The sequence below is a fragment of the Carassius gibelio genome, chromosome B4 (assembly GCF_023724105.1).
Source record: "Carassius gibelio isolate Cgi1373 ecotype wild population from Czech Republic chromosome B4, carGib1.2-hapl.c, whole genome shotgun sequence".
NCBI classification, from domain to species: domain Eukaryota; kingdom Metazoa; phylum Chordata; class Actinopteri; order Cypriniformes; family Cyprinidae; genus Carassius; species Carassius gibelio.
Window position 1 is genome coordinate 21374685 of NC_068399.1, and position 25856 is coordinate 21400540.

Here is a 25856-nt window from a genome sequence, read left to right on the forward strand (position 1 = left end):
TTTTATGTAGAGTTTAAAGAGATCAGGTTAACTGAGGGCTGTGAAGGGAATGTGCAGGTTTTCTACAATGGATCCTGGGGTAATGTGTGTTTAAACCAGATGGACAGAGACACAGTGAGTCTGATCTGTCAAGAGCTGAACTGTGGAAGATCTGGTGATTTATCTGCTTCTACATCAAGACTGAAATCAGCTCCTAACTGGCTGGATAAAGTTACATGTCGACCACATGATTCCTCTTTATGGCAGTGTCCATCTTCACTCTGGGGACAGAATAACTGTGGTGACGATGAAGTGGCCAAAATCATCTGTTCAGGTAAAACATATGATTTTTTTTTTTCATCAGTAAACAATACAAACATGATCCTTTATTATTAGTGCTTAGAGAAGATGTGTGGAATACATTAAATAATAATTTAACTGTTGATATAGAGCAGGAGATCCATGAGTCTCCTCGAAGCTCTCTGACATGCTCCACATCTCCCCATCAGAGACGGTGTTCAGGTAAGTTCATTTAACAGGAACAACCATGAAAATTATTAATGTCGAATGCAACCGCTGTTGAAAAAACCAGCACATGCTGGTTAGGTATGTTTTGAGAATGGAAGCTGGGAGCTAGTTGCTTAGGACCAGCACATGACTAGCTTTAACTAGATGGCATGTTTCAAAACATACCTAACCAGCATGTGCTGTTTTTTTTCAACAGGGGTTGCATTCAACGTTCATAATTTTCATGGTTGTTTCCATGTTACCAGGGAAATAAGATAATGGTGTTTTTTTTAATATGAGAAACCAGCAGGATTTCATCTTGGAATATACAAAAGATCACACACATGCTGCTGTTCAGACAGTACTCTGCTGATAATTAATGTATCTAGTTTTTTGTTATGTTTGTGTGTTTTAGATCATGTTCCTCTCAGACTGAGTGGAGGTAAGGGCCGGTGCTCTGGGAGGCTGGAGGTGTATCATAACGCTGTGTGGGGCTCAGTCTGTGATGATCAGTGGGACATCAGCGATGCTCAGGTGGTCTGCAGGCAGCTGGGTTGTGGAGCAGCACTGAGGGCTGATGGGAATTCAGTCTTTGGTGCTGGTGAAGGTGTTGTGTGGATGAACAGAGTCCAGTGCAGAGGGAATGAGATTCACCTGTGGGACTGTCCTCTCTCCCTGAAAAACCACACTGACTGCTCCCACAAAGAGCACGCTGGACTCATCTGTGCAGGTCACAACAATCTCTGAGGAATAATATTTCCTTTTAGACCATATTAAAGTGTGTAATGTTGGTATATTCAGAACATTCCTAGCTTTGAACATGTTTGTGTCTGTTTTGCCAGATTTGCCAGATTTATCAGTGTCCTCTACTCCTGCCACAACAACATCAGCTTCTCCTCCAGTTTCTCCTCCAGTGTCTCCTCCAGTGCGCTCAACATCAGTCTCTCCTCCACAAACTCTCTCCGTCCCCCCAGTGCTTGTGATTGTTCTGGGAGTTGTGCTCTTACTGCTCTTAGTGCCACTGCTTATACTGATTCAGCAGAACAGAGTGATGAGGAGAGGTAGGAGAGATCCAGAGACTGTCATGTTGTGTCTTATTCAGTGTGTGATCAGTCATGTGTTGTGAACTGACAGCAGGTTTGTCTGTCTACACTCACAGCTCTCTCTAAGAGGAGACACAGGACGATGACTGAAGCCGTTTATGAGGAGATTCAGCATAGATCCACTAACAGACACAGTCTCTTCACTCAGAGGGGTGAGTAACTGTTATAGTATTAGATTTGTAGTCATCAACAGGATAATCACTTTACAGAGGGATGAGTGGAATAAATCACAATAATTTATTTGTGGGAGTATTATTTGATTATAATATTAGTGATGAATGATCCAAAGGAAGTGGAGGTTTGGCAGATTTTGGATTGTGAATGTCTGTCTGATGGTCCTACTCCATAACAGGAAGTGTCTTTTCTGGAGAACAGCATTCTGGATATGAAGATGCTGATGAGCTTCTTTCAGGTTGGAGGACTTAAATATATTAATGTCACCTGCTACTAAACCCTATGTACTGCATATTGTGTGATGCATATATAATAAAAAAATTAGTTACCTTATTTACACCATTCAACACATAATTTAGTTATGGTTTTTATTTATTTATTTATTCATTCATTCACTTCTATATTTTTTATTAAAGCAGAAAGAACCAAACCTGAATACCATAATGATTTCTCCAGCACTGAAGGCCCAACTGGTAATTGACTTCAGCTGATGGGTTTCACTTCTTTAACCTTCTTTGCCTGTGAACAGTAAACCTGTTTCTGATTATAGACTTTAGTCAAGGTAGATAGCACATTGTATGCGGATGAAAATGAGGATGTGAGGGACAGACTTACAGTCTTAACAGTGGCATGTACTGAACAAAGGTTTTAGATCACATCATTTTCACAAAGTTTGTGATTACTGAAAGTTTTTGGAAAGATGTGTTGTCAGTTGAACAATTAGTATGTTGATCAACAACAGTACGATCCACTGAACCCCCTGTACTTCTGTCCCATCTTTCCCTTCTGCCCTGACTAATGTCTGTTCTCTCTTTGTTTTTAACTCATTTAGAAAAGCAACAAATCACATCAGAGAACTATGATGATGTCATCACTGCTGGACTGAGACATGCTACAGGTTCTAGATATAGATATAGATATATAGATATCAAAAATGTTGTTCATTTGATGGATGCATTTAATTTTTCATTATTTTGTTGTAGATGACTTGCCCGAAAACTATGATGATGTCATCATCATACGACAGTTCTCCAATGATAACAAAGGTGTCGGATTCAATTTACACCCTTCTAGATTAGAACTGTTTTTTTTTTTCTTCAAATTATTGTGCCAAATAAAGTATGTAGTCCAGTGGTGTCCAAACCTGCTCCTGGAGGGTCAATGTCCTGCAGAGTTCAGCTCCATCTCGTCCCAACACCCCTGTCTGGAAGTTTCTAGTGACTCTGAAGACCTTGATCAGCTGGTTCAGGTGTGTTTAATTGGGCTCAGAACTAAACTCTGCAGGACTGTGGCCCTCCAGGAGCAGGATTGGTCACCCCGATATATGTCTGTTTGTTCATCTAATTAATAATCACCACATTTATTATCAGAGGGTGTTCAGGAGGAGTATGATGATGTGAAGAATGTCAGCGAATATATGAGTGACATGTTTGGTACGTTATTAACACCTTCATTTAGTCTTTATAATCACTTTATCAATTTGTGTGGTTATAAAAGCTCATTTAAATTTACTGTTAGTTTTAGTGTTGTAGGGTTTTTTATCATGCATTTTAATATATGTATCGATACATTAATCATTCTCTTGTTTTTCAATAACAGACTATGATGATGTGGAGGAGGATCCAGGAAAACAGACAGGAGCTGTTTAACTCAAACCTCACACACTGCCTCAAATCCTTTTAAAGCTTTTAAGATTTTAGCAATCTTACTATATGTGTTTCAGTTGCAGTCTAAACAGTGTTTTGATACATCCTGTACTGAAATATACAATTACAATTTTCGACAGAAAAAAATGCTTTGCTTTCATGACTTTTTAAAAGGTGCTTGACTTTTTCCAAACACTTTTACAAATCTTTTCTATTGTGTAGCCTTAGAAATTTGAGAGAACAAAAACCTGTCATTTTCTGACATTCAGTAACTTTGTATAAACATAATTGTGTTGAGAATGTGTTCATCATTCAGCTGCCACCCATCATTAATGGATTACAATATCTTCAACTTAATAATATCATAATATGAAATATCACAATATCATTCACTGATGGTTCACTGTTAATATTTTGTTAAATGGCATTAGAATGTTACGGGGACCGAGAGCTTAATGTGCTGCAACTTCAGAAAACACACGCAAATAGAAAAAGCACCAGCAAATAAAGAAAACATCTTCATCAGTCTGAGATCACATGTGCTGAAAATACTCACAACACAACCAAATAAAGAAACAGACCACAAGAAAATTACTTTAACTAAACGAAAATGTACTTTTTCTTTTTTAAACATTTTTTATTATTATTACCATTTGTTACCACAGTTGTAAAAATACCATGGTTAAACTATGGTATATAGTAAATCTATGGTTCATTTGTGCATGGTTACCATGGTTTAACTATAGTAGCAGACATGAGCATAATCTTTCTTTTAAAAATAATTTATAACTTTTTTTTCTTTTCTTTTTTAACGGATTCATTCGTTCTTTAATTAACCAGGATAAAAACTCATTGAGATTAAAATCTCTTACAAGAGTGACCTGGCAGAAAAAGCAGAAACAAATAACAGAAATATACAAGTTTACATCAAAAACAAAAAACCACAAATCAAAGATCACAACAATGAATTTACTGAAAAGGAAAGCATGTTGTTCACTTTATGTGCTGCAGTGGTGCTTTCTGATTGTCAGAAACACATGACATGAATACTTGCTCACGACGTCACAAAAAGTGAAACCACCGCACTGCCATATTGCATTTTTTTATGATTTCTTTTTCTTTCTTTTTTTCCTTTTCTTTTTTTTTTTGGAAATTTTTTTATTTATTTATTTTTTATTAACAATATCAGAAAGAAACGGATAAACATTAGAACAAAAACATAAACAAGAGGGGATACAATAACAATTAAAAGGTAATTAAATAAATGGTTTAATGTTAAGGCATCACGCTTTGTGAATGTGGAATTTTCCCATCATACAAATAAAGTCCAGGACATCCTCTAGCTCTCTATTATCAGAAACCACAGAATGTAAGAGAACCTTAACTGCTGAAATTTTACATAGAAGAAAGAATACAAGACGTAAAGATGCTGAGATCTGAAGACAGAATTGTTTAGTATAAGGACAGAAATAGAATAAATGTGAAAGAGATTCTTCCTCTTCTTGGCAAAAAGAACAGAGCGGAGAAAGATTTTGTATAAATTTACTTAAATATTTCTTGCAGAGATAATAATGATGAATCTTTTTAAAATAACTTATTTTATTTTATTATTAAACCAAAATTGGTTTGGGATTGCCTATACTTTCTGAAAATTAACATTTGGATAAAGAGCCAAACACTTTCCATGAGCTTTAAAAGATTATTAGCAGTAACAAAGTTTCTCAAAAATAAGCTTGTAAACGTATTATCCATAATATTAACGCCTTTCATAAATAATCTAGTGAAAATTAAACTAAAATTACAATATATTTTCAATATATTTAAGACATTAAAAATAACAACTTATCAGGAATGGAATTTGTGAGAATAGTATAGTCCCGTTTTGAAGCATTTATCACATATTTATTAATATAATCAACATAAGCATGCTTTGCTCTAGTATTCTCACACATTAGAAAATCATGCAGTGAGAAAAGAAACAAGAAAACTTCACCTAACAATACACAATATTTATCTCTGAAGTCTCACTATACATTCTTACAATGCAGATGTCCTAAGCCTGTAAATGATTGTTTAATGTTGGTCATTCCCCCTGCTTATAAAAAAAAATGACATTCATATTCATTACAGTAGCGAATATTTGAACGAGAAATCTCAGCATATGTATTACAAATGTCAAAGTGTTCATTCTGAAATCTGAATAATGATGTATTCTCTGTGATGTATGCACCGTGTAGTTATTCACTGTGCTTATGTGATAATGTCGTTGTATCATTGTTTTTATTAGTACAGTAGGACAACTGCAAATGTTTCAAAAAAAATTTTGTTAACAGTATGCAATTTGAAGCACTTAATGATTTAACTCCTATGGAAACTGTAGTTCAGTAAAATGCCAGAACTTGTACAGTCTTGAAGAGTCTGAAATAAATGTTGCTCAGTCAGGAAATAACATCATTTATTCAGAGAAATAATGCTAACTTTGTAGAGACTTTAAAGACCTGAAGCTTTAGTGGGGTTGGTGTGTGGCAGTATCTCTGTGCTGCTGAGTGAAGGTTCATCATGACGGTCAGTGAGGAACACTGTGTGATGATGACCCTGCAGCTCTGTTATTATATGATCGGTTTCTTATATATTATCTAGCTTTTTATTTATTTTTCACACTGTTCCTTTAAGTGCTGTAGGCTACAGATAAAAAAAAAAACAACAACAAAAAATTCACTTTATCAGTGTAATGTTACATTTTAGAGCTCACGCTAAACAATGATGATGTCATTATTAATGGACAGCACTGAACAAGTTACACAGAACTGCATTAAATATTCATATTTTATGTGTATTAGTTTAATGGTAACTGTATATATATATATCAAGGGTTCTATAGTCTTCATAGCCGGCGCCAGCGCAGCACTGGTGACGAGAAGCTGCTAGAGACCTGAGACGATTCAAAATGTCAAGTAGCGCAGTTACATTGAAATACAATGGAAAAGTACAGCAGTGGAAGGAACAATGTGTTCTGAGTTATGTCTGCTTTACAATGAAACACAAGCTCATTGCGACCGATTCCCCAGACAGCAAGCAGTTTCAGCCTAAAAATGGCCCAAATCTGGCCTGCATGGATTTCACGTGAGCCGGTTCTGGGCCGAAACTGCTTGCTCTCTGGGTCCCTGACATAATACATTCATTACGACCCTTTTAAGAGATGCATCATTTTAAGAACAACTTGAACATCAGCAAAAAATAACAGTGCAACGACAATACGATCATCTAGCCCTCTATTAAACATGAAAAAAAAAAATGTAATCATAGCTTTCTCAGTAGGCCTAGTGTAGTGCTGCTTTCTTAGTTGCACCACTTGCGCAGGAATTAGTTTTAGAGTCACAATTAAAATGCGACTTTGTGAAACACTGTGCTAAATTGTTGCTATATTGTTGCATCTTAAAGCCTATGCTTTTTAATTCTAGAAAGCCTATGCATATATATATATTTCTAATAAACAATTATATTTCATAATTAAAATCTATTTTCACACTCATCTTTGGTGAGGGGCGACCATCGGCGTGTGTTTGCTTTTGACATTGGTGGGGACATAAACCCAATTACTTACTTTATTGATTCTCCCAAATTCATATTTTCTCTCTCTCTCTCTGTTTTTAAAATGTACTCTCTAAAATCCTACTTTGTGTCACATTTAGTTTTGGCTATATTCACAATATTAAACGGTCGTGTTGATACATTTTCAAACCATGCTTCTGAATTTGGGTGAAAAAAAAAAAGCGCCTCTCAATCAATGAGATCATGTTTGACACAAATAATAATGCAAGTTACTAAATACTGCTGATGTCTATCTGTGAAACACTATAGCAGTCCTCATCATTTCCAGAAGGACCTTAACTGTTGAATTGAGAAATCTGACCCGAAAGACGTAAAATCAAATAAACAAAAGTTTAAAAGAAGTTAGATTAAAAAAGATATCTAAAAAGTAGTAAGAACACATTACTTAAAATGAATTATGCTATAACTGCAGTTTTCATTATGTAATGTCTAATCAGCTAATGGACTACAAGTAATAATTGATGACGGACCAATGAATTATTTAAAAATAATGTACACCCCAGATAGTTACAACGTGCTTTTTTGTATTGTTAGTGTTTAAAAAAAATTACTCTAACCCAGAAATAATTATCATACAAAGAAAAATCACGTAATACATTCTGAAAAATTAAAGCATTAATATTACTCTAAAAGGACTGAAAGGACAATCCCAAAACAAATGGATTCTAGTTTTAGGCAAAATTTTTTACAAAAAGAGCAGGATTTCCAACGAGATTGGAAGACATATTCAATTATTTTCTGGAAACTGTAAATTAGTATTTCAAAACAAAATCTGAGTGACTGAATAAATTATTGTTATCACATAACTGGGTTCAGATAAAGTGATTCTCAATACTCAAACTGATTCTTCCTTATTATTTCCTTACTCTGTTCTCAACAAATATTAAGTATGTCAGTTTTTGTATAATTGCATTTTTTACACATTTATTTTTAATTTATATATACGTTTATTTGTCAACATTTATATATTTTTCACATTTAGTCAAGTGTGGCATAAATTCATATATAAATAATACATACATGTTGAAATAAATGCATAAATAAATAAATGAAAAATAAATGTTGAAAAATACAATTATACATAAAGAATGAAATATAAATTTTTTACACATTTTATATATATATTGTTTTGTTTTTGTTTTTATTCTGGCAACTTTGGAATTTCACATAATAGAGGCTGTCCTGTAAAACTTTCACTGGTGAGAAGTTCCTCATGCAGCAACACAGAGACACGACTCTTGTCTGCTCCTCTTTACAATAAGAAGTGTTTTGCTGCCATCTGCTGGACAAATGCAGCAGCGCAGTATTATACACTTGATTATTGCGATTATTTTATTCTCAGTTAATCCTAATGAAATTAGATAATATTTAATTTAATAAAAAAGCATCAAAATAGCTTTAGCAACAATATAGTTTATACTGTGGTATAATAATTTTTTTCTTATTTTTTCCTTGGTAAGAATAAAAGAACAACTGAATAAAATTCATTAATTCATTAAAATTAGTCGTGAAAAATTGGTTCTAGTTAGTATGTGTAAGTGTTTGAAGTGTTCAGACTTACAGAAGTCAGTGTTTAGAGCTTGTGTCTGCTGTGTTCAGGTTCAGGTTTGATGCTGAATATAAGCTGCAGTGTTTCTGTATCAATCTGCTTTAAGTTTAGTGTGACTTTATCTCCACACTGACTTCTGACTGACACGAGTCTGTCCTCAGTGAAGTGTCTCTTCACGCTGGAGGAGGAGTCCCGCTCATCAGCGCTCACACTTTATTGATATATATGGAGAAAATCAAAATGCTGCTTTCTGATTTGTCACTGATTGTGTTTGATGATTTCCTCTGTTGTGTCTAATAAGGGAACAGTGAGTGTCATTGGCAGCTGTGAGTCTCTCTCTCTCTTTAGGGGGCTGACAGGAGCCAGTTTCTTCAGTGTGTTTGAGGAGCAGACGAGAAACTTGTGCTGTGATCTGAATTGATGAAGTAGTGTGTGTGGAGCTGAAGGAGAAGATGGAGAACTGTCTGATGCTGAAGTTTCTGTGTTATATGATAAAACTCATCACCTCTGGTAGGTACATACTCAGAGTCAAGAGATAATCTATTCTTGAAAATGAGCTGAAATAATTTACATGCAATGTTACACTTTACTGTTTGGTATGTTCACTAATTGTCTCTCTCTCATGTGTAGACAGTGTGAGTGTGAGGTTGGTGAATGGCAATAATCACTGTGCTGATCGAGTGGAGGTTTATAATGATGGTCAGTGGGGAACAGTGTGTGATGTTTGGTGGGATACGACTGATGCTGAAGTGGTGTGTAGAGAGCTTGACTGTGGGACGGCTGTAAATCCAACATTAAAAGCTTACTTTGGACAAGGATCAGGACCAATTTCAATGGGTTTTGTAGAATGTAGTGGATCAGAGACTGCACTGAAAGACTGTAGTTCAGACAGTGAGACTGCACAGCAGGTCTGTAATCATGATCTTGATGCTGGTGTCATCTGTTCAGGTAAGATGCTCCAAACCTCAGTCTGTTATTTCATCACTCTCTTTCATAATTCACACTCAATCAATAACATAATTATGCAGGTGTTTACAAACATCACTATCAATTTTATGAAACAGGCAGTCTGCTTAAATTATTTTGTTCATAATATTATGTTAATCCTAATTCCTTATTTTCTTTTAATAAACTTTGATGAAGAGAATCACCATTAAAAATATCATGTTTTTTTTTTGTATATTCAGACAGTCTGATCTGACAATCTTATTTAAATTGTTAATTTAATGAAGATTATCAAATTACAGATGAAAGATAAAATTGCATATCTACGGTGAGCGGGAGGGACATGTTTGTAGTTTTGTCGTGTTCACGAGATAATTTTGTTGAGATTAATGACATTCTTATTGTGACGAGCACTCCCAGAGGAATCAGCGTCGCCCTGGAAACCAACGGAGAACACCTGCACGTCCTCGTCACGGGCTGATCGGTCACAGCTGCCCCCCATCAGCCCACACCCTTTTAAGCAGCACACACTGCACTCAAATGGAGTTCTTGAACCGAATGCAACGCTGGTCTAATCCCTCTCTCTTCACTTTGCAGAAAGCAGCGAGTGACCGACAGCCCAGCCACTTTGGAGCACGTTTGGACACCCATTTTCACCTTAACTGGCACAGAAGAGCACACGGGAAGCACCGGCCACCAGATAGCAGAGCAGCACCTTTCACCAGGCATCACTGTGACAATAAATCCACCCTCCGGGGCTTTTAATTTCACGTACCTCTTGTTGAGTGATTTTTCACCCCGTGACAGTGGTGGAGAATGCAGGCAGTACAGTGAGGAATCACCGACAAGATCCCCGCCCCAGCTCCTAATTTTTTTCCTTTTTTTCCTGTTTCTGGCACCAGCATCATGGAAGGCGGCACGCGCGTCCCCGCGATGGAGGACGTCTTACAACGCCTCGCTGAAGTTAGCATCCGCCAGCAGCAAATAGCGGAACACCTTGCCACTCGCCTGGGCAGGATGGAGGATGAACTCGCCGCCGTCCGGGCGGCCGCAGCACAGCGCATTCCGCTACCTGAGCCTCGGGCACAGGCCACCCGTCTGTTACCTAAGATGACAGCCGATGACGATGTGGAAGCCTTCCTTCAGGTCTTCGAAAACACTGCCCAACGAGAGGGATGGCCAGAGGGCGAGTGGGCACGTGCGCTGGCACCCCTCCTCACCGGTGAAGCACAGAGGGCTTACTTCTCGCTCCCCCTGACGAGTGCTGACAGTTATGTCGAAGTTAAGCAAGAGATCCTGGCGAGGCTGGGCCTCTCCCCTGTAAGCGCCGCCCAGCAGTTCCACGAGTGGGAATACAAGCCCCTGGTGCCAGCCCGTGCCCAGGCAGCCGAACTCAGCTGCATCGCCCAGCACTGGCTGCTGGAAGGAAACCCCACACCAACACAGGTAGCGGAACGAGTGGTGGTTGATCGCCTCCTGCACGCACTACCTCGCGCCCACCGACAGGCCGTCGGCATGAGGAACCCACGTGACGTCCAGGAACTATTGGAGGCGATCGAGCTGGCAGATGCTGTCCATCCCAGCGGGGCAGGGGACCGGCTGCCGCCATTCCCCCGGAGGGTGGTCCAGGAGCGATGCCTGCTCGAAGGCACCGCGCGACCAGTCAGCAGGCCGACGGTTCCCCCACCGCGAGATGAGCCCATGCCAAGTGCCGAACCACCGTCGCCTCCACGAGCCTGGCTGGCAGGCTGCATCCTTCACCAACGGGTGCCGGCGGGAGCCCCCGAAGCAGACGAAGGAATTGGCCCGGCTTCGAGAAGCTGCTGTCCGCCGCTACTCAGCCTGCCAGCCCCAAGGGGAACCGTCGAAGACCGAGGCAGCCGCCTGGACCTGCTCGTCTCCGACAGTGGGAGAGAAGGTGAGGCCCCCTCCCAATCTACTAATCTGTTTTATGTCTACCAACAGGCCGCTGGAGGGGGCTCTTTCGCCAAGGAACAGCGGGAGGACGACCGACTCAAGCACTGTTGGAGCCAGGTGCGATTCGTGGATGTAGAGGACGTCCTCCCCCGGCCCCACCCTCTCCCACATTTTGTTGTAGAGAATGGCCTGCTGTATTGTGTCGCCCAGCCTAGGGGGGAGGAGAAAAGGTTACTAGTTGTGCCTCGAGCCAAGACCGAGATCACTCTAGAGCTGGCCCATTCCCACCCCATGGCAGGACACCTCACGGTAGCCAATACTTCTCAACGCATCCGCGACCGCTCTCATTGGACAGGCCTGGACGCCGAGGTAAAGTGGTTCTGCCAAGCCTGCCCGACCTGTCAGGCCACGTCGCCCAGGACTCCTCCCCCCAGCCCGCTCATCACGCTGCCTATCATCGAGGTGCCCTTCGAGCAGATTGGAATGGACATAGTGGGGCCGTTGCCGAAGTCTGCCCAAGGGCATGAGCACATCCTGGTAAGCGTCAACTATGCCACCCGGTACCCAGAAGCAGTCCCCCTGCGGAAGGCCACCGCGAAGTCCATCGCCCAGGAGCTGTTTCTGCTGGCCAGCCGAGTTGGCCTCCCCTCGGAGATCCTGACTGACCAGGGAACCCCCTTCATGTCCCGGCTAATGGCTGACCTCTGCCGGCTGCTGCGGGTGAAGCAGTTGAGGACCACTGTTTATCACCTCCAAACTGATGGCCTTGTAGAGAGATTTAACCAGACCCTCAAGCAAATGCTCAGACGTGTGGCGGCGGAGGACAAGCGGGATTGGGACCTCATGATCCCCTACGTGCTCTTTGGTATCTGTGAAGTTCCCCAGGCCTCAACTGGCTTCACCCCCTTCGAGCTCCTGTTTGGCCGTCAACCCCGGGGCCTCTTGGACGTGGCCCGGGATGCGTGGGAGCAGCAGCCGGCCCCGCATCGTACCATCATCGAACAGGTCCGGCAAATGAGGGAACGGATCGACCGAGTGATGCCGTTAGTCCGGCAACACCTTACCAGGGCCCAACAGGCGCAGCAACGTCATTACGACCGGGCAGCCCAACCACGGGAGTTCCAACCGGGAGATCGCGTCATGGTCCTGGTCCCCAGCTCCACCTGCAAATTTCTGGCCACCTGGAAGGGACCCTACTCTGTCGTGGAGAGGATTGGACCGGTCACTTACCGCCTGAGACAGCCGGGACGACGGCAGGCGGAACAACTCTACCACATCAACCTCCTAAGGAAATGGGTGGGGACCCGGGACCAAGTAGCTGCCCTGAGCCTCACCGAGCCCGTGGTTGTGGATGTCAACCCCCACCTTTCGGCTGCCCAGAAGACGGAGCTGCAGCACCTGGTCAGTCAGTTCCAGGATGTGTTTTCCTCTCAGCCCGGGCAGACCAACGTGCTTCAACACCATATCCGGACACCCCCAGGAGTCGTCGTTAGGCAACGGCCCTACCGAGTCCCGGAGGCTCGTCGGCAGGCTATCGAGGAAGAGGTCCAACAGATGCTAAAGTTGGGGGTAATAGAACCATCCCGGAGTCCGTGGTCCAGCCCCATTGTGATGGTTCCAAAGCCGGAAGGCACCCTCCGCTTTTGTAATGACTTCCGCTGCCTGAATGAAGTCTCCGAATTCGACAGATACCCCATGCCTCGGGTGGACGAACTGCTGGACCAGCTAGGAAGGGCCCGGTATATCAGCACCCTAGACCTCAAAAAAGGGCTATTGGCAGGTACCACTCTCCGAGTCCGCCAAGCCGAAAACCGCCTTCTCCACCCCCAGTGGCCACTGGCAGTACCGGACCCTTCCCTTCAGGCTACATGGGGCCCCTGCTACGTTCCAGCGGATGATGGACATCCTCCTGCGGCCTCACCAAGCTTATGCGGCCGCCTACCTGGATGACGTCGTGGTCCACTCCGAGGCGTGGGACGAACATCTGGATCATCTTCGGAGGGTGCTCTCGGAGCTCCCGCGGGCTGGACTTACCGCCAACCCCCGAAAATGCCACCTAGCCCTCTCTGAGGCCAAGTCCTGGGCTACCAAGTCGGCCAAGGACTCATCCGGACGCAAGACAAGAAAGTTGAGGCCATCCATGCCGCCCCGAGACAAAGACCCAGGTACGAGCCTTCTTGGTGTTGGCGGGTTATTACCGTTGTTTTATCCCCAACTTCTCCTCTTTAGCCGCCCCCCTGACAGACCTGACCAGGAAGGGGCAGCCGGAGAAAGTATGCTGGACCCGTCGGCGGAAGACGGATGCCTCCGACACAGGACTAGGAGAGGTCCTGTCCCAAATTCAAGAAGGTGAGGAGCATCCGATCATCTACATCAGCAGGAACCTGTCCCCCGCCGAGAGGAAGTACGCTGCCGTAGAGAAGGAAGCCCTGGCCATCAGGTGGGCAGTCCTGGAGCTCCGGTACTACCTCCTGGGCCGCAAGTTCACCCTGGTAACCGACCACGCGCCCCTACAGTGGATGGCCCGCGCCAAGGACACCAACGCCAGGGTGACTCGCTGGTTCCTAGCGCTCCAGGACTTCCACTTCGAAGTCCGCCATCGAGCTGGGGTCACCAACGCGAACGCCGATGGCCTCTCCCGGATCTGGACAGCTTATGCAGGTCTGTCAGGGGTCATTCCCCACCCTCCCCTACTTTCACCCCTACTCTCAACATATCTACACAGGACCAGAACGACACTTGCTTTTGATTCACGTACCTCTTGTCAAGTGATTCTTCACCCCGTGACATTATATTTACAAGTTTAATGTGTAAACAACTCTGTGTGACCATAGCAACCTGGGATTATTTGAATTATTAAAAAAAGTAGTCAAATATTCCTCATATTGTAAACGCCTGACAATTATACCAATAAAGGTATAAGTTTATGATTGTATTTGTGATCGTATGTGACGTGTTGTGTTTTTCATTAACAAATGAAACTACGCAAATGATCCATTCATCAACAGAGACGTATAGGCTAATTCTAGTTTATTAATTAGCCAAAATAAGATAAAATATTTGTTAAATAATACCTTTTTAAACTGCACTTCCATTAAAAAAAATTCAGTAATTCATAGAGCATAGGCTATGTCAGGCATTTACAGTAGGCTATTATTAATGTGAAGGGAAAATAAATCAAATGCATATGTCTGAATGCACTGTAAGCCGCTTTGGATAAAAGCGTCTACTAAATGCATACATTTAATTTTAATTTCATTACTTCATGTAACATTTATTCATTATAGGCTACAGTCCGATAGGCCTGTGGAATATATAATAGTTAAATAATGTAATAATTTATGTATTAATAAATGTAATATTTTCTTAATTCAAATTAAAATATTAATAAATCCTTCTCTGATAATCCCAAGTTTCTACAGTTACACAGGTTTGTTTATGCAAACAACCTTGGCCATATAAAATCAAATTAAGTGAATTAATTACATTCATACATTTGACAAAAAAAAAAATAATTCATATTTTTCTCTAGTCCTCCAGCTGAGTAGAGATGTTTCGTTAATAATTTATTTTTATATTTCAACAACTCAGAAAAACGACTTCGACTTGTGGACGGGTCTCTGTGCTCTGGGAGAGTGGAGGTGATTTTTGGGAACACATGGTACACGGTGTGTGACGCTGTCTTTGACCAGCAGGATGCAGAGGTTGTGTGTAAACAGCTGGACTGTGGGGCTCCTGTACAGGTGCTGGGAGCAGCTGCTTTTGGTAAAGGAAAAGGCCGTGTTTGGTCAGAAGAGATTCAGTGCAGAGGAAATGAATCTCAGATAGACGTCTGTTCACGATCATCTTCACAGAAACACAACTGTTCTCATGACAATGATGTGGGAGTGATCTGTTCTGGTTGAGTATTTACATTTGTCATCTCTTTAGATAAATTACATACACATGTAATACACTGCTGTTGTGTTGCTCAATTATCTTAACTTTAGTTTCATACTGTTTGAAAGAGCTGTCAGTTGTTTGTCCAGGTTACACATCTCAGGCTGGTGAATGGTTCAGAATCTTGTTCTGGAAGAGTGGAGCTTCAGTATCTTGATAAATGGGGCACAGTGTGTGATGCATGCTGGGATATGAGAGCTGCCAGTGTCCTCTGTAGACAGCTGAATTGTGGGATTGCTGTGACTGTTGTGGGATCAGACTGGTTTGGAGAGGGAGTTAATTTAACCTGGGCTGATGTGTTTGACTGTGACGGGAATGAAACAAAGCTCTCAGAATGTTCCATCTCTTCATGGAGTCGAGCTGAATGTTCTCACAGACGAGATGTTGGAGTCATCTGCTCTGGTGAGCACATTAACACCACACTGAACTCATGGGTTTCAGACTAAAACTACACATTTAAACAAATTTAGCATATTTTATATAAATATTGAATGACAAATAAATACTCTCTCCAGACAGTAAAGTTCATCTGGAGAACTGCAGTTCTTCACAAACTCTCAACTGCAGCATCACACAACATCTGTTAGTAAAGAACACTGGTGAGAAAATCAACATCTGGACACATTCTTCAGTTATTAGTGATCAGAAATATGTATGTACAATCACTGTTTTTCTGTCTGTGAATATCAGGTCGTGGGTCCATCAGGCTGCTGGGTTCTGGGGGAGACTGTGCAGGGAGGCTGGAGGTTTTTCACAGTGGCTCATGGGGGACAGTGTGTGATGACTCCTGGGATATTAAAGATGCCCATGTGGTGTGCAGACAGCTGCAGTGTGGAGTGGCCCTCAGTAACCAGCAGGTACCAGCCTGGTTTGGTCCTGGTTCTGGACACATATGGCTGGATGAGGTGGAGTGTGAGGGGAATGAGACGTCCCTGTGGAGCTGCTCTTCTTCAGGCTGGGGAAAACATGACCGTAATCACAAGGAGGATGTAGGGGTTGTGTGCTCAGGTAGACATGCTGATAATTTTTTTTCCATTAAAATTAATAAAACATTCATTTTTCCACAGTGCCCTTTGTTTTCAATTTAGTTTTCTTTTAGTGGTATTTTTGCATTTCCATCTAGAGTTTAAAGAGATCAGGTTAACTGAGGGCTGTGACGGGAATGTGGAGGTTTTCTACAATGGATCCTGGGGTAATGTGTGCTGGAACCAGATGGACAGAGACACAGTGAGTCTGATCTGTCAAGAGCTGAACTGTGAAAGATCTGGTGATTTATCTGCTTCTGCACCAAGACTGAAATCAGCTCCTAACTGGCTGGATAATTTTAAATGTCGACCACATGATTCCACTTTATGGCAGTGTCCATCTTTACCCTGGGGACAGAATAACTGTGATGAAGATGAAGTGGCCAAAATTACTTGCTCAGGTGAGACGATATTTAAATGATTTAATATGGTCTCAGTAGTCATATTTTTTTTCTATGCCATAAGTATGTGGTTAGTAAACTATTATTTTCTGCAAGACTAAACAGAGAAGGTGGGAAGATTATTTGTGATTGTTTAATGTTTTATTTCAGTGAAGGAGAGTGATGAGTCTCCTCGGAGTCATCTGACATTTTCAGCATCTCCTCACCAGAGACAGTGTTCAAGTAAGATTCCTGATAATACATTAGTTGATGTGTCTTTGTGCAAGCCTCTATTTGCCTTTTTATATATATATATATATATATATATATATTTATCTGTGCACTGGATTATTTGCATTTAAAATCAGTTTAAAATATTTTACATATTTAACCAACTCCATTTTCAGTTTCACTGTGTGTTATGTTGTGCTGAAGCTGCTCAGTGCTGGTTGATGTGTGTGTTTCAGACTGAGTGGAGGTAAGGGCCGGTGCTCTGGGAGGCTGGAGGTGTATCATAACGCTGTGTGGGGCTCAGTCTGTGATGATCAGTGGGACATCAGCGATGCTCAGGTGGTCTGCAGGCAGCTGGGTTGTGGAGCAGCACTGAGGGCTGATGGGAATTCAGTCTTTGGTGCTGGTGAAGGTGTTGTGTGGATGAACAGAGTCGAGTGCAGAGGGAATGAGATTCACCTGTGGGACTGTCCTCTCTCCCTGAAAAACCACACTGACTGCTCCAAGAAAGAGCACGCTGGACTCACCTGTGCAGGTCACAGAATTCTTTTGATAATTTTAGTAATTTGTGTATTTAAATAAAACAATCGCATGATTGTTAATGTGTTTGACAGTTTTGCCAGATTTGTCAGATTTGTCAGTGTCCTCTTCTCCTTCAGTTTCTCCTCCAGTGCGCTTAACATCAGTCTCTCCTCCACAAACTCTATCCGTCCCCCCAGTGCTTGTGATTGTTCTGGGAGTTGTGCTCTTACTGCTCTTAGTGCCACTGCTTATACTGATTCAGCAGAACAGAGTGATGAGGAGAGGTAGGAGTGATCCAGAGACTGTCATATTGTGTCTTATTCAGTGTGTGATCAGTCATGTGTTGTGAACTGACAGCAGGTTTGTCTGTCTACACTCACAGCTCTCTCTAAGAGGAGACACAGGACAACGACTGAAGCCGTTTATGAGGAGATTCAGCATAGATCCACTAACAGACACAGTCTCTTCACTCAGAGGGGTGAGACATGAGCCATCAATCTCATTTAATAGCATTAATAAGAGTCTGTCAGACAGTTGATGCTCATCTATTATTAGTCCTGTTAAACCTCCTGCTTCAAACCACAGTATTCCTGACAGAAAACCACAGAGCTGCAGGTGCATATTTATGTGTGTGTGTGTGTGTGTGTGTGTGTGTGTGTGTGTGAGAGAGAGAGAGAGAAATAGAGTATCTCTTCCTGTGATTTTTTTTTTAGATTGTCATAAGGAAGTGTTCATATGTTACACTAAGTGTAGGTGCAGGTGTGTGTCTATTTCTGGAACGCAGTGAGGAATAGATTCATGTGAGGATACTTGTGTGTTTACTAACAGGTTGAAAAAGGGATTTCTGCCTATAATCCTTTTAAAATGTGAATACTATTTCAGTAGTCTTCTTTATGATCAAAAGATAATGAGAATTCAGTTTGTTTGTAATGATGAACATGTTTCTGACTGCTCTGCTCTTCTTTATCAGGGGGTCTGATCTCTGAAGAACTGCATTCTGGGTATGAAGATGCTGATGAGCTTCTCTCAGGTTCGAGAGATGATCCACATACACACATATATATATATATATATATATATATATATATATACATATATATTTATAATTAAGTGAAGTGAACCAATTCTTTTGCATATTTGATTATTGACCCAATATTATTTAAATACTGCAGTTTGCTTATATATTAACAGTCTGTTCTCCTTTTTTAGCAAAAGATTTCAAGACTGCATATTATGATGATGTCACTAATGACAGTGGCCTAAAAGGTCAGAGACGTTTTTAATTGATCACATGATTCATCAACAAATGATTAATAAATTCTCGATCTGCCAAAAGAACATATTTTGGTTTTGTATCCAAACATATTGTGTGTTGATGCAGAAGAGATGGTGAAGGAAATCACACCTGGATACTATGATGATGTCATCACTGATGGACTAAAACCAGATCGTGAGACAGGTGTCACTCTCTTACTCTACAACAGCATAGAATATACTTTAATTTAAAATATTACTGTACATTTAAGTTAGATTTTTTTTTTTTACTGAATTAAATAAAAGTGAGACTGATGAATGCAAGCAATGCAAGCAAGATGGCGCCGCCGAGTCTGGTCGCCGTCCAGGTCGGTCCGCTTAGATTATGTTTTTATTTACTTTTTTACCTACTTTTGTATGGAATAAAATCACTTTCAAAAATAATCGCACGTAATTCAAAACATTTGTGTGTAATTTTAATATACTCGTGCGTAATTTAAAACTATTGTACGTAATTCTGTTTTTTGTCAGAGTTGGATTCCAAAATCTACGGCCACGACAGTTTACAGATACGCGAGTTTGTGTGTTTTTTAGAGTACAACTCTAAAATGTACGACTGTGACAGTTTACAGACACGGCGCTTTTTTTCACAATAGCTCTGTTACACACACGACATGCGAATTACGACAACGAAATGCAGTGTGCGAAACGGCTGTCAAAAATACGTCATTAAGGTCACAGGCATTACTATCCGAGGGAAGATGAATCGATTCAACGAAGTGCGCATGCGCCTTACCAAAGTTTTAAACCACTGGCGCCGAACTGGCGGATCAACAGCCAAGCGCTCACACCTCGTCTCAGGTAAGTTAATAATAACTATTATTTTTTTTAATCTGACATGTTTAAGCTGGGGTCATCAAACTTGTTCCAGGCTGTCATGAGGTCGGAGCTAATCTCTGAAGGACACGGGCCCTCCAGGACCGAACTTGACGACCCCTGTGTTTAAGGGTTAACGTTAGTTATAACTAATAACAGAGAGTATCAATATTACAGAGATAGTAATCGTTTGTTAACATGGACAAATGGTGCATAGTCTAATTAAATATGTGCTAATTTGCATAAATACCACAACAGATCTAAACATTGGGTCTAGCCAGGTGAAAATGTCTTGTTAAATTTTGTTGACAAATAACAGTAAAATGCTTAATATTAAGATCTGAGTGGAACCCATTTAGGCTACCCATGAGCATCAATACAGAGAGTCAGGAAGAAGTACTTTGGTTCCTACTTGGCTGGTTCCTTTATTAATTTTTAAAAGATTATATTTGGGGCTGTTTCTGGGGGACGAGTCTGAGGCAAGAACATGAGACAATAGTAAGGAGAATGCAGAAGACAAAAAGTAGGCAAAATAAAAAGTAAATTTCATGAAACAGTCCCACGGACCAAACTAATAAAGGCTGGTTTCTAAAGTACTTCTTCCTGCCTCTCTTTATTAATGCTCATGGGTAGCCTAAACTGGTTCCATTCAGACCTTAATATTAAGTATTTTACTGTTATCAACAAGATCGAACAAGACATTTTCACCTGGCTATACCCAATGTTTAGATCTGTTGTGGTATTTATGCAAATTAGCACATAAATACAGAAAGAAATGACTGTGTAAGTTAAATTGTTTTTAAACCATTGATTTATCTCTATCAACATAATCACACACAATATTGTAGTAACAAGATGTTGTAATCTTTATTTGCTGGAAAATGACAATCAGTCAAGTTTGTGTTTTAAGCACATCTGACACATCCCTACACCTGAAATGTAAAGCAGAACGAGCTCCACTTGCAGGTTATTGTAGAATATGTAAGCACACTGACATATGCATAATTTATTTTTGCACTGTTAATCAATTTTACATTTTCACTTAGTGCAGGTTAATGTAAGGAAGATAATGTACTACAGATATTTAAATCTTTTTTGTATGTACTCCACTTCTTCACTGCCTGACCATCATCTTAATGTTTATGCAGTTCAATGTTTTTATTATTTTTTATATCTAAAGCACCTTGTTCAGTAAGTATTTAGTTGTTTTTCATATATGTCACGGTCTAAGCATGATCTGTTTCTGTTGTTCTGATGAAGGAAACTTGTGTTGGGGAGGATTCAATATCTGTTGAGGCTCATGTGAATGTGTTATAAAGTGAAACACATCCAGACACATGGCTGTCAAAGAGCACACGACAGGAACATTCTCCTGGAGACGCTGAGAAAGCATTGAAGGAATCTCTGGAGGAGGATGTACTCAAAAAATACACATACTTCAGGACACCTGCTGGAGTGAGTATATTAAAGAAAAAAAAACTCATCAACTGTAAAATATCATGTTTCACATATTTTCAGGTAATATTTTATTCTTCTGTACCTTTTTAGCCCATCTGTTAAAAATTTAAAGCAATAGTTTTAGAAAACAATGTAAGATTTATCAGTCTAGACAAGAACATGAAATGCACTGTATATTGTGAAGCTTATATACATTAGCTTCTGATTGTTTCTGCAGTTCTGCACTGTATGTAGCTACACTGTCTGAGCCAAAGAGAATGCAACAGAATCTGATGAATCTGAAAAGTGTTTTCTTTTTTTTCTTCTTGTTATTATTATTATTATTATTGTTGTTGTTATTATTCTTTTTATTCATTTATTTTATGAAAGGTGGACCCGGCTACACCTTTCCTACCGTACACCTGATGGATACTGACTGTAAAATGTCAATCATAGTTCGAGGGCTCAGTGTGGTGACAGAAGATGGAACAGATGAGTGTCAGTGCACCAGCCTTGATGAAGCCTTCATAACAGCCTTCTGGATGTATTCTGCTTTCAACATTGCATATCCACCACACATGAGAAAGACACTGACTTTCCTTCAGAGGGACATTGTCAACATTAGAAGATGGAGACAAGCACTGCCAGTAACTTTACTCTGAATGATTAGCCTCTTGTATTAGATCATCATGCTTTGACTTAACCATTGCACAAAGTGCACTCGAAGGACATTCACTCTTTTGAAGTTGACCCAACATGTTGGAGTTGTACATGCACATGAACCAAATAGCTTACTCTATTCTTTTTTCTATTCTATCTGTTTTCTTTTTATTTATTATATTATTTAAAAGCCCTTGCTACGTGTAATGTGTTAAGCTAACTGAGACTTGTTAAAGCTCTTATATATCATTGCTCTTTTTGTTTTTTTTGATGGCTTCAACTCTGTCCTCATCTGTAAGTCGATTTGAATAAAAGCGTCTGCTAAATGAATAAATGTAAATGTAAATATTAGTATAACCTGTGGTATAGATGAGTGCCAGTCAACTTTTTTCTGATTCCATTCTTTTAGAAACCATGCACAGGAAGCATATGTGCTTTTGTTACTCAGTGAATAGTCAGTAGTACAGTTGTATTATAAGTTACTGTATCTTCAGTCTGGACTCCACTGATGGTGAGAGTGAAATCACTGTTAGATCCACTGCCACTGAATCTAGAAGGAGTTCCAGTGTAACGGTTCGTTGCATCATATATGAGGAGTTTAGGAGCTTCTCCAGGTTTCTGTAAGTACCAGGCTAAGTCATCACCATTACACACTCTACTGCTGGTTTTACAGTTTATTCTGACGTCTTGTCCTTGAGCTGAAAATTATTACCTAAATTATTATGGTAATATAATGGAGAAGGGTCTGGCTGCAGACTTGCAGTCTCAGACTCTTGCGCTTCTTTTTTTTTATTGGATATTTTATTCTACTTATTGGTTACTTCTTGTTTGAATCTCTCAACATTTGTTTTTCTCTCGTGTAGGTATGGTTGACTGGAAGTCTGTCAGTCCAGATGTGAGGAAGACACAGAGTGGAGCTGGAGCTCAGCAGATGTGTGATGCTGTAGATACTGTGGTCTTGGAAAGAAGGGATCTTCACAGCTTTCTATTCAGACAAAGAGTTTGCTGGATTCTGTTCTATGGACTGCTACTACAGAATGAATGAATGAATGAGTGGTCTATCTATCTATCTATCTATCTATCTATCTATCTATCTATCTATCTATCTATCTATCTATCTTTTTACTTGAATTGGTGAATGAAACTGAAAGCTAAATAAATGTTTTAGTGGATAAACCTGTGTCTGTTTGCTTAATTGGTTAATGTCACTTAAAACAAGGTTACTAAACTCTTCTGACTAATTTTTAAATTTATTAGTTTTTTTTTTTTTTCTTACTCATTTTTCTCTATCAGGCAAAACCTAGTTTTCTAGTGTAACACTTTACAATAAAGTTTAATTTGTTGAATGATGTATTAACTAACATTAACTATGAGCAATGCATTTGATACAGTATTTATTAAACTTTGTTAATTTATAAAAATACAGCTGTACGTTGTTTGTTCTTCTTAGTTCACTAATGTTAACAAATACAGCTGACTTTAAATTACTTTAACTTAAGAACATCAAGTGCGACTAACCATGTTAAGAGACGTTTGTATTATAAAAAATAATTGTAATCTGTATTTGATTATTGATAAACTAAGACCTAAACGTGCGGTGGTGATTACGTCAGTAAGCCGTTTTGAAGGTACTTTCGAAGTTTAGTTTAATTTAAAACAATATTATTTACATCATTAACGCTGTTTTTACATTGGATAAATTAATTTTTTTTTTTTTTTTTTTAGGATTATGTGTTTAATTTATCGCTTTCTATGAATCTATAGGCCAATAGCGATTAAGAGTATGACTCTTCGTTGAATCGATTCATCTTCCCTCGGATAGTAATGCCTGTGACCTTGATGACGTATTTTTGACAGCCGTTTCGCACACTGCATTTCGTTGTCGTAATTCGCATGTCGTGTGTGTAACAGAGCTATTGTGAAAACAAGCGCCGTGTCTGTAAACTGTCACAGTCGTACATTTTAGAGTTGTACTCTAAAAAACACACAAACTCGCGTATCTGTAAACCGTCGTGGCCGTAGATTTTGGAATCCAACTCTGACAAAAAACAGAATTATGTACAATAGTTTTAAATTACGCACGAGTATATTAAAATTACACACAAATGTTTTGAATTACGTATGATTATTTTTGAAAGTGATTTTATTCCATACTTTTGCTTTCTCTTTTTACACACATTACCTCTGCACTGATCATATATGAAAAGGAAACACTTTTGGACATTGGACACTGCTTCACTGACCTGTTTCAGGACACTTTATCCTCCAACCCATCGTGGCCATCTGAGATTCTCCGGATCGCTGAGATGAACAATGGCCACCTGAATAACCACCCGAGGCGACGGAACAAGAAACACCGCGGGAAACATGCTGGGATTCGCAACAGACTGAGGAAAAGAGCACACAGCCCTCCTTTACCGAGCATTTTGCTCGCCAATGTCCAGTCTCTGGAGAATAAGATGGACGATCTTAGAGCCAGGATAAGTTTCCAACGGGACATTAGGGACTGTAACATCCTTTGTTTGTCTGAAACGTGGCTCACGCCCTTGGTCCCGTATGCTGCTGTAACGCCGTCTGAAAACTTCTCTGTTTTACTGATGGACAGGACAGCCGAGGCCGGCAAATCCAAAGGCGGAGGAGTTTGTTTCATGATTAACAAGAAATGGTGTGACCCCAGGAATATCTCCACTCTGTCGCGCTCCTGCTCGCCTCATCTGGAACATTTATCCATTATTTGCCGCCCATTCTATCTGCCTCGGGAGTTTTCATCGATCATCATAACTGCTGTTTACATCCCTCCACAAGCAGACACTGGCTTGGCTTTGTCTGAGCTTCACGATGCGCTCAGCGGCAACATCAGCAAACATCCTGACGCTGCTATTATCATTGCTGGGGACTTTAACAAAGCCAAACTCAGGCAAGTCATGCCTAATTTTTATCAACATGTATCCTGTCCAACCAGAGGACCGAATACACTGGATCATTGCTACACTCAGTTTAAGAATGCCCACAAAGCACGCTCACTACCGGCTTTCGGCAAATCGGACCATGCCGCCATTTTCCTCACACCGGAATATAAACAACGGCTCGTTCAAGATCCCCCGGTGCAGAGGGTGGTGACGCGATGGTCCGACCAATCAGAAGCAACGTAACGATGGTCCTTAGTCCCAGTCTACGTCATCAAGAGCCACCTGTAACAGGCGGCTCTTGATGACGTAGACTGGGACATGTTTCGCGCAAGTTCATCTGACGTCAGCGAGTTCACGGATGTAGCGTTAAGCTTTGTAAACACGCTAGCCGAACAAGCTACAGATACAATAACTATAAGGACATTCTCAAATCAGAAACCATGGGTGGACAGATCAATCCGTGCAGCAGTAAACAAACGCTCTGCTGCTTACAACGACGGTCTTCTGTTGGGAAACATGAGCGAGTACAAAGCATCGTGCTATGCTCTCCGGCGTGCAGTAAGAGCCGCCAAACACAGACACAGGGAACGCATAGAGTCACATTTCCAGCTAAATGACTCCCGACACATGTGGCAAGGACTAAGGACCATCTGTGACTTTAGAAATAAATCCTCTGCAGAGGTGAGAGCAGATCCATCGCTGGCTGACGAGCTAAACACTTTCTACGGCCGCTTTGAAAGCAATCGAAGCAGTGCGAGTCTGCCGATCAGCGTGTCAGGAAGCAGCATCAGATCAGCAATCATCATGTGATCACCGTGTCGGAGGACGAGGTTCGGAGGGCACTAAAGCGAGTGAATGTAAGGAAAGCAGCTGGACCTGATGGGATTTCTGGCCGTGTTCTGCGGTCCTGCGCTGATCAGCTCGCTGGTTTGTTTACATCCATTTTTAACGAGTCTCTTACTACATCGGTGGTTCCAACCTCATTCAAAAAATCGGTCATCATCCCTGTGCCTAAAAACAACAAACCCTCTTGTCTGAATGACTATCGTCCAGTTGCCCTCACATCAATAGTCATGAAGGTCTTTGAGGGACTGGTTAAAAACGTCATCTGCTCCTCCATCCCGGATACTTTGGACCCTCTTCAGTTTGCTTATCGCCCAAACAGATCCATAGATGATGCCATCTCTCACA

At 40.9% G+C, this 25856-nt stretch overlaps 2 protein-coding genes and 1 long non-coding RNA gene across 6 annotated transcripts in view; 2 read left to right on the forward strand and 1 right to left on the reverse strand.

The window, feature by feature from the left end:
- LOC127956360 (uncharacterized) overlaps positions 1-25856 on the reverse strand; it is a 216496-nt gene that overhangs the window by 65405 nt on the left and 125235 nt on the right. The gene's annotated exons all lie outside the window — the stretch shown is intronic.
- Positions 1-25856, forward strand: part of LOC127956351 (scavenger receptor cysteine-rich type 1 protein M130) — a 59396-nt gene that overhangs the window by 11300 nt on the left and 22240 nt on the right. Inside the window, exons 13-16 of the mRNA XM_052554207.1 lie at positions 11-313; positions 430-501; positions 902-1216; positions 1329-1547. Of these exons, the coding sequence (XP_052410167.1) occupies positions 11-313; positions 430-501; positions 902-1216; positions 1329-1547 (909 nt within the window). The remainder of the gene's footprint in view (positions 1-10; positions 314-429; positions 502-901; positions 1217-1328; positions 1548-25856) is intronic.
- LOC127956369 (uncharacterized) lies at positions 19197-22932 on the forward strand. 2 transcript variants are annotated; one of them, XR_008153537.1, is made up of 4 exons: positions 19197-19644; positions 20920-21114; positions 21487-21743; positions 22620-22932. It is a non-coding gene; the product is annotated as an uncharacterized LOC127956369 (long non-coding RNA). The 2 variants fall into 2 exon arrangements; XR_008153536.1 differs by having other exon boundaries at positions 21487-22932.